A 12291-nucleotide genomic window follows, 5' to 3' on the forward strand; every position below is an offset into this window, starting at 1 on the left:
TTTTGTAGGTAGTGGAGTTCTTCCTTCATTGACATGGTTTCTGGGTTGGCAGGGATGTTGAAGTCGCCAAAGAGGATTTTGTTGGCATGCATGAGAGACATGTTGGTGACCAAGTCTATGAAGTCTTTGCTGAAGGAGGTGTTGAGTTTTGTGGGTCTGTAGATGAGGGAATATGTGACTGTGTCCATTGTGGAGAGCATTTTTCCAAAGAGGCAATTGTGGTGACGTCCAGTTGAGTAGATGGCCCAGATACTTGTGAGTGATGGCGAGGCCTCTGCCGATCTTGTGTGGACCGTCTCATTGTAGAATTCTCGTCTATGCATGGGGGATTACTATTATTTGCATGTGTAGTGCGCCGACAGCTCAGAGGAATCAGGTCGCAGGAAGAAAGACAGGACATCTAGGATGTGGGTGGGGGTGGGTGTCATCCAGATCCCGGTAATGAAGATGGCATCCAAGTCCTGTGTTGTGATGAGGTTGGCAATGCCTCCGGCATGGCAGATTGTTGAGCAGACGTGGGCGAGCGTCTGTTTTCGTGTAGTGCTGAGTGATGGAGTGCTGATGTTGTGTGTCGTGATGCAGATGAGATTGCTGCAAAGCTTTACCCATGATGTTCCTGGTGAGTGCTATGGTTGGCGATGACTGGTGTTGGGAGGAATGGGCGTTAGGAGAGAGGGTTGAAACGTATATTTGAGGGAGCTTAACTGATGTTAGAGGAGCAGGGGGTCCGGTCCTGGGTCCTTTGGGTCTGAACTGGTTCAAACAGGATTCACCCTGTTCTTCCAATCCCTTTCACTTTAGCTGCCCAGGCAAGAGACCCCCTTGAACTAAATATTAAAAATGAAAGGAAGGGACGGGGCTAAGCAGGTGGGTAGGACTTCAGTCCTGTGATCAGGATCCATTTGCACGCTTAAGCAGGCAACAGAGCAGCAAAATAAGAAGTTGCCAACTCAGTATTAGCAACAGCATAAACTCTCATCTTGCACAACAGTTGGTACTATCAGTGTAGCCACTGTATATCAGTGGCCAACTAACAGTTCCAAGATTGTTCTTTGCAACTACTGTTTTTTCTTTTCACAAAAGGATGAAAATGTATGTATAGCTACTAAACGTACACCCGTCCCCCAAAGAATGTTATTAAGTGTTTCAAACTATTATTTTCTGTCATTGTCAAAATGTTTGGCAACTACTATTTACCACATCTGTAACAATCAGTTGGCACAAAATGTACAGCCATTAAATGGGCACGAGTGTCTACAAACAATTCTAAGAATGTGTTTTAATAGCTAGATGTTTCTCTTCAAGAAAAGATGGTAAACTCAGTTACAACAACAGGATGTAATTTATTTCCTCAAAACAATTGTAAGAATGTTTTATTGCACCTACTATTTGGCCTAATCAGCCATGTCTTGGCAGCTAATATGTTCTATGGAATCTAAAGCAAGTTTGTTGTACTCTCCTGCCTCCAAACATCGTTTAGAATGTGTCTTCACAAGCTGTATATTTTCTCCTCAGTTGCAGCCACTTATTGTGTGCTCCTGCCTCCCAATAATTGTAGGAATCTTTGTACTGCAACTTCTATTTTGTCTCATGCCACAACTCCTGGTAAATAGTGTTTTCTCTCATCCATCACTTCGGATTGGCTCTCCAAGGGCAGCCATTGCATATGCTCAGCTCACTCCTAACAATTCTCATATTATGACCTTGCAACTGCTCTTTTCTCTCATAGAAAATGGACACACTCGCTTACAAATACTGAGCGCACATTCTATTCTTAGAATTCTAAGACTGTTTCTTCAAAAACACGGTTTTGTCTCATGATTATACATCTTGGCAACTAGTATTTTCTCTCAACTGTCACAGCTAGTTGGTACATTCAGGCCATTACATAACGGAATGTAACCCTCTGAGCAATTCACAGCTTCCCTGCATTAGCCACCAAACAGTGGAATGCTCTACCCCTCAGCTTCGGAATGGAACCTTCGTTCTGGACCTTTAGAGCCAAAGTAAAGAGCTGGCTCCTCCATAAGAAACGCTAATCATCGTTTATCTCGGACTCAAAATACCATGCCTGCTTAATCTCTTTTTTGCATGCCTCGCTGTAACTCTAGCAGCCTGGTATTGTGACTGAATCTCTTAACTTTTGACCTCCATGTAACCATGGTCCACCTGCACTTATTGTTGTTATTGTTGTTGTAAATTGTCTGTAACAATCGCTCAAGTTTTTGGCGCCCAGTTACCTGAGGGTTCGGTGCGCGCTACAAATAAAGAAACTAAACTAAACTAAGAATGTTTTGTTGCAATTTCTATCTTTTCTTTTTGAAAACATGGCGAATTCAGTTGCAGCCGCTGAACGTTCTGTCCGGCCACCAGACAATTCTCTGCATTCTCCTTTGCAGCAAATATTTTGCCTCACCACAAACCTTGCAACTAGTATTTTCTCTCATCCATCACAGCTAGTTGGTATATGTGGTAGAATCCCTTGAATAGACTGGCCTTCCAAACAATTCTAAGAATGTTTCTCACAACCACTATGTTCTCCTTGAAAGACACAGGGCCTCATTACACGGATGGAGGTAAGGGTTTACCGGTACCGGTAAGGGTACCAGTGCCGGTAAACCCTTACCGCCTTACTACGAGGTCCCTTTGTGGGACCCTACCTTAACAGCTGATTTTACGAGCCGTTAAGGACGGGACCCGCAAAGGGACCTAGGAGGTAATTACCGTAATTACCGCCTTCCCCATTCCCATTGAGCCCTATGGAGGCAAAAATGTGAATGGGGAAGTGCCATGGTGAATGGGGAATTACCGCCGGCACACACCTTGGAGTAGGGCGATAATTCGCGCCATTCACCATGGTGGACTCAGTAAAATACCGGCGGCAACCAAGGCGCTAATAGCGCCATGGTTACCGCCGTCCGTGTAATGAGGCCCATTATGCTTTCCGTTACTACCACTCATTGTGCTCTGCCAATTGGAAAAGAACTCTAAAAATGTCTCTTTTCAGCCACTAGTGTGTCTCATTGTTGCACATCCTGTCAGCTGGTATTGTCTAATATAGGTCACAACAATTCGACGCCCCCAATAGCAACCAGTGAATGTCCCTGCCTTCTCCAAAAACGAAACAGACTTTTCTTGGCAACTACTGTTTTGGCACATCACAGAAAAATGGCACACTTATGGTGACTTTGCACTGCTGTAATGTGACTTTGCATTGCAAAAATACACTTTGCACAGTTCCATGAATCAGGGTCTGTGTCGGCAGTGCAAATAAGTTTTAAGCAGTGCACTACCACTTTGCACTGTGCAACAAATGCCACGAATCTGGCCCAGAGCCTTCGTGGGCTGCAGTAATTCCTGCTCCCAAGGATCTTCACTGGCATTGTCTGGACACATGCCTAAAGTCTTCAGAGTCCCACTCACCATCCTTTTAAGTGAGACGTGTTTAGATTATGGTTGTACTGGGGTTATAGCATCAGCGTTTGGCATTCTCCAGAATTGTAGAATGGCGTAAAAAACAGTAAACTAACTCGAGCACTTAAGCGCTCTGACAGGCAGTCGGGCACGGCACTGCGGTGCCCTCTGAGACCCTGCCTGCTGTGCCCTATGGGAGGTCTTAGTGCCCAGCAGGCAGTCGGGCACGGCACTGCGGTGCCCTCTGAGACCCTGCATGCTGCGCCCTCTGGGAGGTCTTAGTGCCCAGCAGGCAGTCGGGCACAGTGCTTCTGTGCTCTCTGTGACCCTGCATGCTGCGCCCTCTGGAAGGTCTTAGTGCCCAGCAGGCAGTCGGGCACAGTGCTGTGGTGCCCTCTGAGACTCTGCCTGCTGTGCCCTATGGGAGGTCTTAGTTCCATAGCAGGGCCGTGATGGTGTGGAGGGGTGGGTGGGGGGGGGGGGGTTCGTGCACCTGGCCCCTTAATTTTGAGTGGGTCCTGCTTGGAGGGGGCAATACAGAATTGCAGGAGCTGAAGTGCAAACCATGACACTTCTGGGCGCTGTCCAGACTTGGTCGAAGCAACGCGTGGTCTCTGAAACTTCAACAAACGGCAACTGCATGGGGATGAAGCGACGCCTCCGTGGAGGGGGGTGCGGGGGGGGGGGCTGGAGGGGACTTGGCCGTGCGGAGTCCATGGCGGGCTCTGCGAGCTCCCCACGGCCCTTTGTTCGGGGTCTGTGTGTAAAATGCCCCCTTTTGGCGCGTTCTTTCCGCTCGGCTGGGCGCACGCTGCCTGAATGTGCAAGTGGGGGCGGGGGTGGGGGCGGGGGCTGGGTGGGGGTGGTGTAGCATTCAGCTCACGTCCCCCCTGACTGACAACAGGGAGGGCGGCCAAGATCCGCCGCCAGACCCCTTTCAGTCCTGGTAAATGGGCGCTTGTGGAGGCCGGTCACGGCCGAATACGGGGCGAGTGGGGCGATGTCTGGGCAGACCCCGGCCCTGGCCGCTTCCAGGGGTTCACCCATCACTTCCCCTCCTCGAGTGCAAGATTTGATTTCATTTTTACCCAGAAATCGGCGCGAAGAAAGGGCTGAGGTGTGTGGCCAGTCATTGCCAGTGGGTTATGGGCTATTTTCAAACGGGGGACAGTAAAACATGTTGGGGGTCTTGGATATGTGTACCAGGCATTCACCCAGCGCTCTGCTGGTAAGGGAGGGGCGGGGGGGCTCTGTGTATCTGCCTGACCCAGCCCCAGCCCCGCCGGCGTTTTAGCGGTAGCCTAGATTTGTCGACCCCAGCACATCGTGCCTTGAAACACGTGTGTGTAGGCGCCTTATAAATGCCTTATATTTCTCACCGTTTACACTGGCTGCCCCCCAGGGCGATGTGGCATAATACATGCCCACTGCTCCCTGACCCTCCAGGGACACACATGTTGGCGTGGGTAATAAAGGACCTGCACTTTCTTGTAGAGTGCGACTTTCATACCCGCTCCCCCCCCCACCCCCTGTGACTTGTGCGCTGTGGAGCAGGAATGCAAAGGGGGTTCGACACCAAATGCGGGTCTTGGAGCAGAAAGGGGGTGTGGGGTGACCATGTCTGGGAAGCGCAAAGGGGTGATGGGCTGGGTTCCGAGAGCACAAGTGGATGGGGGCGGGAGGAGAAGTGGGGGGTGAAGATGAGGGGCCAGCTTTCAGGGCTGACACCCCCCCCCCCCCCGCCCCCACCTCGACCATTCTTGAATGTGCGGTGATTTTAGACGACAAAAGGCCCATTAATCAATGCTTCCTCGCAACGTGATTATAGAAACTGCCGGTGCAAAGGGGGGTGAGGGGGTGAACCCCCGCCCCCGTATCCCCTCCCCGCACCCCCACCCCAGGCCGCTTTATTTCTCCGCATTCATGACTCGGATCCAGAGAAGATGAACTCGGGTCTTCAGTGTATTGGTGTGAGTGACGACCCCCCCCCACCCCCGCACCCCTCCGACCCCCTCCCTTACCCAGAACAGTGCGGACGCGACCCGGAAAAGGGAGGCCACACCCTACACACGTTTTGTGGATGTACATTTAACAGGCCAACAGACTTTGAGTTTATTTAAAAACCGCTTTATTACGAAACTAGTGCTTATAAAACATGTTATACAGGACCTCTGTGAGCTTTACATAAAACCTGCAGAAAAGGCAGTGCCTGAAGTGGTGAAAGGCGGAGTCTTCAAGGGCCGCGCTTTGCGTTTGGACATTAGCTGCATAACATCGGTAGCACAATAACACGCTTTTCATTCCAAATAAGACACGTCGGTGCTGAAGTACCCCCAAGGGGGGGTCATGGGAGATCCCCCCCCCCACAATGGTAGCCGTAGACTACACGCCTAAGAACGCAGAGGCAATAATCATCGCGTATAAAACATAGACCCCTTAAATATCGTCTGTACAAAACTTCTATAAATCTTTCTCTTATGTACAAAAATATCTTACTATGTCCCCGAAAGTTGTCGGGGGGATATATACACATGAAACTTCTCATAAGAAAGCGTCCTGGAAGAGTGGGAGCATTGTCTCTCTCTCTGGAAATGGGGTTCAGTCCCAAGTGCGGGGTCGTGCTGGAGGACTGTCCCATGTCCTCTTTGTGGGGACCCCCGGCCGGTCCGCTCATGCTGTGGGGGGCTCTGTGGCCGTCCCCACCGGACGGGCCGTCTGGGACACCCCCAGTATCCCGGCTGTCACGTGCTCGCCCCCTGTGCCCCTTGGTCGCCAAGTTCACAGCAAAATGCAAGAAGGCCTGCATTGATGGGGGCTCCAGGGGCGGTGGGTGCGTGGGGCGCCGAGGGGCCGCTCCGGTGCGCTTCGGTCTGCTGCCCAGTGTGGGCTCATGAGGGTCCTGGGGAAGCAAAGAGAGGATGGGTTAAAACACGGGGCAGTGCTCCCAGACACAGCATTCTAGAACAGTCCGGAGCCAGGGCCTGTGCCCAGGCTAAGCCCGGCACCCCCAGCCCACCCCCCCCCCACCCGCTGCACACACGCCCGATGAAAGACCGACCATGCACATGCGAGCTGTGGTGGCCAATCGCGTGTCGCTGTCCAGCCTGTAGACGACCGGGACATTTGTCGAAGATGAATTCATGAATTCAAGCGCCTAAAGTTTCCGAGCATCTTCGCAGCGCGTGGGAAGGGCGGGGGGCATGGGGACTTTAGGCCGGGCATTCAGCGTGGTCAGGGGTCACGATGGTGGCTTGGAGAGTGGGCACCAAGGAAAGGGGGCCGGCTAATGGGCACGGAGTCGTTGTATAGAGCTGGACGCTTTGGCAGGGTTGGGAAGTGGGTCTCGCAGATGGAAAGTGTGATAGGCAGAGTGTGCTGGATAGATAGTGCTGCCACCCACCGCCAGCCTACCGAGGGAGGGATGGGACACGGGGAACAGGGAATAGTCACGCCTTCTCCTGGCCCTTGTATGAGGCCCTCGGGATCTTCACGGCGAGGGCACAGCCTGGCTGCCACGGGATGCAGAATGCTGGCTGGTGTTATGTCACGCTACGGTCCGATGCGGCAGTAGGGGTCTCTGCTCACGTGGCTGCAATATGCGGTTCTAGGGGGGTGTGAGAAGGGCACAGATACTGCAGATGCGAGAGTGCTGGCAGTAGTCTGTGGTGAGTGCAAATGTGGCAGCGAGGTGCTGTGGTGCGTAGCAATGTGGTGGCAGTGTGCTGCGGACAGGGAAGGCGTAGTGGCAGTATGCTGTGGACAGGGATGGCGTAGTGGCAGTATGCTGTGGACAGGGATGGCGTGGTGGCAGTATGCTGCGGACAGGGAAGGAATGGTGGCAGTGTGCTGCGGACAGGGAAGGCGTAGTGGCAGTATGCTGCGGACAGGGAAGGCATGGTGGCAGTGTGCTGCAGACAGGGAAGGCGTAGGGGCAGTATGCTGTGGACTGGGAAGGCATGGTGGCAGTGTGCTGCGGACAGGGAAGGAATGGTGGCATTGTGCTGCGGACAGGGAAGGCGTAGTGGCAGTATGCTGCGGACAGGGAAGGCATGCTGGCAGTGTGCTGCGGACAGGGAAGGCATGGTGGCAGTGTGCTGCGGACAGGGAAGGCGTAGTGGCAGTATGCTGTGGACAGGGAAGGCATGGTGGCAGTGTGCTGCAGACAGGGAAGGCATGGTGGCAGTGTGCTGCGGACAGGGAAGGAAGGCATGGTGGCAGTGTGCTGCGGACAGGGAAGGCGTAGTGGCAGTATGCTGCGGACAGGGAAGGCGTAGTGGCAGTATGCTGCGGACAGGGAAGGCATGGTGGCAGTGTGCTGCAGACAGGGAAGGCGTAGAGGCAGTATGCTGCGGACAGGGAAGGAATGGTGGCAGTGTGCTGCAGACAGGGAAGGCATGCTGGCAGTGTACTGCGGACAGGGAAGATATGGTGGCAGTGGGCTGGGGGCAGGGAAGGCGTGGTGGCAGTGTGCTGTGGACAGGGAAGGCGTGGTGGCCAAGTGGTAGGGGACATGGCGTGGTCACAGCAGGTGTGAAGGACTGTGTTGCGGTCGGCTCGCATGCAGTGGCACAGTACAGTGTTGTGCTCAGTATTGGTGGACGTGCGCTGTGGTCGGCGCAAGTGTGGTGGCAGCTGGCTGCAGTGAGTGCCGTTGGGAAAGCAGTATGTGGCTGCCCGTGAAGATGTGTGGCGGCATGTTGTGATCAGCCACACGTGTTGGGAGCTCAGCACATTCGGGGCCCGATTCATGGAATTGTTTGCACGGTTCAAAGTGACTTTGCACTGCTGACAAGTGACTGTGCACTGCTGACAAGTGACTGTGCACTGCCGACACAAACCTGATTCATGGAACTGTGCAAAGTGTATTTTTGCAGTGCAGTTACTAGAATGACTGCACTGCACACACACTTTGCACAGTTCCATGAATCAAGGATTGTGTCGGCAGTGCACAGCCAATTTGAAACGTGAAATACATTCCATGAATCGGGCCCTGAGTGCAGGTCAGCATATACCCGTTTGCTCAACTCGGCGCATAATTGACGGCGGAGCAGTGAGCTCGGGGGCAGTATTCACATGTCAAGGCACTGTGCTGTTTTCAGTGCCCCTGTGGTGGTGTATGCAGCACTGCGTGCAGGTGTGACGTCAGTGTGCAGTGATCGGCGCCGGTGCGGTGGCAATATGCAACGTTGTTTGTGTTGTGGCCACAGCGGATGCGGCGAGTTTGTTGCGTACTGTGCACGTTTGATGACAGTTGGGAGCGGTGCGTGGGATTGTGCAGCTTTGTGCGGCAGTGCTCAGTGATCAGGGCTCTAGCTGTGGCAGTTTGGAGCGGTCTGTGGAATTGTGCAGCAGTGCTCAGTGATCAGGGCACTGGCTGTGGCAGTTTGGAGCGGTCTGTGGGATTGTGCGCCAGTGCTCAGTGATCAGGGCTCTAGCTGTGGCAGTTTGGAGCGGTCTGTGGAATTGTGCGGCAGTGCTCAGTGATCAGGGCTCTAGCTGTGGCAGTTTGGAGCGGTCTGTGGGATTGTGCGGAAGTGCTCAGTGATCAGGGCTCTAACTGTGGCAGTTTGGAGCGGTCTGTGGAATTGTGCGGCAGTGCTCAGTGATCAGGGCACTAGCTGTGGCAGTTTGGAGCAGTCTGTGGGATTGTGCAGCAGTGCTCAGTGATCAGGGCACTAGCTGTGGCAGTTTGGAGCGGTCTGTGGGATTGTGCGGCAGTGCTCAGTGATCAGGGCTCTAGCTGTGGCAGTTTGGAGCGGTCTGTGGAATTGTGCGGCAGTGCTCAGTGATCAGGGCACTGGCTGTGGCAGTTTGGAGCGGTCTGTGGGATTGTGCGCCAGTGCTCAGTGATCAGGGCTCTAGCTGTGGCAGTTTGGAGCGGTCTGTGGAATTGTGCGGCAGTGCTCAGTGATCAGGGCTCTAGCTGTGGCAGTTTGGAGCGGTCTGTGGGATTGTGCGCCAGTGCTCAGTGATCAGGGCTCTAGCTGTGGCAGTTTGGAGCGGTCTGTGGAATTGTGCGGCAGTGCTCAGTGATCAGGGCTCTAGCTGTGGCAGTTTGGAGCGGTCTGTGGGATTGTGCGGAAGTGCTCAGTGATCAGGGCTCTAACTGTGGCAGTTTGGAGCGGTCTGTGGAATTGTGCGGCAGTGCTCAGTGATCAGGGCACTAGCTGTGGCAGTTTGGAGCAGTCTGTGGGATTGCGCGGCAGTGCTCAGTGATCAGGGCTCTAGCTGTGGCAGTTTGGAGCGGTCTGTGGAATTGCGCGGCAGTGCTCAGTGATCAGGGCACTGGCTGTGGCAGTTTGGAGCGGTCTGTGGGATTGCGCGCCAGTGCTCAGTGATCAGGGCTCTAGCTGTGGCAGTTTGGAGCGGTCTGTGGAATTGCGCGGCAGTGCTCAGTGATCAGGGCTCTAACTGTGGCAGTTTGGAGCGGTCTGTGGAATTGTGCGGCAGTGCTCAGTGATCAGGGCACTAGCTGTGGCAGTTTGGAGCAGTCTGTGGGATTGTGCAGCAGTGCTCAGTGATCAGGGCACTAGCTGTGGCAGTTTGGAGCAGTCTGTGGGATTGTGCGGCAGTGCTCAGTGATTAGGGCTCTAGCTGTGGCAGTTTGCTTTGGTGGAAGTATAAGTCATTCGGCACTGGTGTGCTGGCAGTGTGCTCTGCCTAGCGCACATGTGGCTATGGTATATTGTTTTGCGTGCAGGTGTGGTGGCAGTAGGCGGCGTTTTGTGTACAATTGGCAGCAGTATGTGGTCAGTGCTTACGCGCGGGTCCTGTGCAGGTGTGGTGGCAGCAGTATGCTGTGGCCAGTGCTGCGTACGTGCGGGTCCTGTGCAGGTGTGGTGGCAGCAGTATGCTGTGGCCAGTGCGTAAGCGCGGGTGCCGTGCAGGTGTGGTGGCAGCAGTGCGCGGGTGCCGTGCAGGTGTGGTGGCAGCAGTATGCTGGGGTGGTGGTGGCAAGGTGCACTGCCAGTGCTTACGCGCGGGCGCCGCGCAGAGGGCAGGCACTCAGTACAGACAACCCATGCCGCATGCGGCGGCAGCACCCCCAGGTCTCGGCCAGACACCCACCTGCTGTGCGCTCAGAACCAGTTGGTGAAGTCGAGCAGCTCCTGCTCCTCGGGGCTCAGTGGCTCGTAGGAGCCCTCGTCTGAAGAGTACGAGGACACGGGGGAGCCGGCCATGGAGTTCATGCCGTGCGCGGCGGCGGCGGCGGCGGAGGGCGCGCAGTGCGGGGACAGCGCCGGGGAGAGCACTCCTGCGCGGAAGGCTGCGCTGACCGCGTCGTGCTCGTCCAGCAGCGCCTGCAGGGCGCGGATGTACTCCACCGCCGAGCGCAGGGTCTCCACTTTACTCATCTTCTTGTTCTGCGCCCCGCTGGGCACGTGCTCGCGCAGGGTGGCGAAGCCCAGGTTCACCAGCTTGACGCGGTTGCGCTCGCGCTCGTTGCGCCGCGCAACGGCCGCGGGCTGCTGCGGGGGCAGGCTGTAGCCGAAGCCCGCGAAGTTCAGGCGCCGCTTGCAGCGCATCAGCTCCGGGGAAGTGGAGCGCGGCCGCTTGATGGCCGCCCCCGGCCCCCCCTGGCTCTTGGCCGCCCCCGGGGCGGACTTCTGCACGGAGGCCGGGGGCGGGGAGGGCTGGCCCGGGCTCAGCTGCAGGCCGTGCCCCCCCGACGTGAAGAAGCAGGCGGGCGGCAGGAAGTGCTGCTGGGAGGCCAGGCTGTGCATCTTCAGGGCCTCCATGGGCTGCCCCGGGCTCGAGTCGGGGGGAGGGGGGTGCCAAAGGCTCCGGGGGGGCCACCCCTCCTCTCCGTTCAGCAGGTGGCGCCCAACAATGTCCCGCTTGGTGGAGGCGCTCCCCTGCAATAGGTGCTGGTGCTGCTCCGGGAGATGGCGGGCCTCTGGGGGGAGGCGCAGGTTGGCACCTCTTCTGCAGGAGACGCTGGTCCTCTGGGGCGAGACAGTGGTTGGCACCTCTTCTGCAGGCGAAGCTGCTACTTTCGGAGGAGGCACAAGTTGGCACCTCTTCTGCAGGCGATGCTGGTCCTCTGGGAGGAGGCGCAGGTTGGCACCTCTTCTGCGGGCGAGGCTGGTCCTCTGGCAGGAGGCGCAGGTTGGCACCTCTTCAGCAGGAGACGCTGGTCCTCTGGGGCAAGACAGTGGTTGGCACCTCTTCTGCAGGCGAAGCTGCTACTTTCGGAGGAGGCACAGGTTGGCACCTCTTCTGCAGGCGATGCTGGTCCTCTGGGAGGAGGCGCAGGTTGGCACCTCTTCTGCGGGAGACGCTGGTCCTGTGGCAGGAGGCACAGGGTGGCACCTCTTCTGCAGGAGACGCTGGTCCTGTGGCAGGAGGCGGTGTCTGGTAGTTGTGCGCCTGGCACCTGTGCTCGTGGCGCTCGCGTGCCCCGGCTGCTGCTTCACTCCTGGGCGGCGCGCGAGCTCCTTATCACGCTCGCCTCGATTGCCCACAAATATATATAGGGGCTGGAGGGCTGTGTGCCGGGTGGGGTGGGGGCCAGGGGGACGCTGTCGCCTTTTCAAATGCACACAGAGCCCCACGCGCTGGCTTCCCAGGCTCCTCCCCGCGCCTCATTCATCCAGGAGAAGGGGGTGGGCGCACTCCCCCCGGCCCCCCCCACCCTCGCCTCCACAGCTCCTGCCGTGCGTGCGCCGGGCGCGTGCCGGCCACATCCCTGGATCAACAGGGCTGGCGGAGCGTGCGGGGAGGGGCGAGGAGGGGAGAGGGTGGGAGAGACGGGAGAGGGGCATTGGGGGTCAGCCCGGACCCAGCCGAACCCCAGGGAAAACGCACACACGCGCGCTCACATCTGCACACACGCGCCTCTCCACGAATGTGCACTCAACAGTGTGTATGTGTGTG

The 12291-nt window shown here is 56.2% G+C and overlaps 1 protein-coding gene across 1 annotated transcript; it reads right to left on the reverse strand.

Annotated features, from left to right (window-relative positions):
* Positions 1-5534: 5534 nt before the first annotated feature.
* On the reverse strand, positions 5535-11870 carry ASCL1 (achaete-scute family bHLH transcription factor 1). Its single transcript, XM_069629924.1, has 2 exons — positions 10483-11870; positions 5535-6313 (listed from the first exon to the last, which is right to left on the reverse strand). The coding sequence occupies exon 1, from the start codon at positions 11151-11153 to the stop codon at positions 10494-10496; it is 660 nt and encodes a 219-aa protein (XP_069486025.1). The 5' UTR covers positions 11154-11870; the 3' UTR covers positions 5535-6313; positions 10483-10493.
* Positions 11871-12291: the final 421 nt, after the last annotated feature.

Source organism: Ambystoma mexicanum, chromosome 12, assembly GCF_040938575.1.
Source record: "Ambystoma mexicanum isolate Mex_15411 chromosome 12, UKY_AmexF1_1, whole genome shotgun sequence".
Classification (NCBI taxonomy): Eukaryota; Metazoa; Chordata; class Amphibia; order Caudata; family Ambystomatidae; genus Ambystoma; species Ambystoma mexicanum.

Bases quoted from the DNA above. Each gene is read 5' to 3' on its own strand.
- ASCL1 (XM_069629924.1), bottom strand. From the start codon at position 11,153: ATGGAGGCCCTGAAGATGCACAGCCTGGCCTCCCAGCAGCACTTCCTG.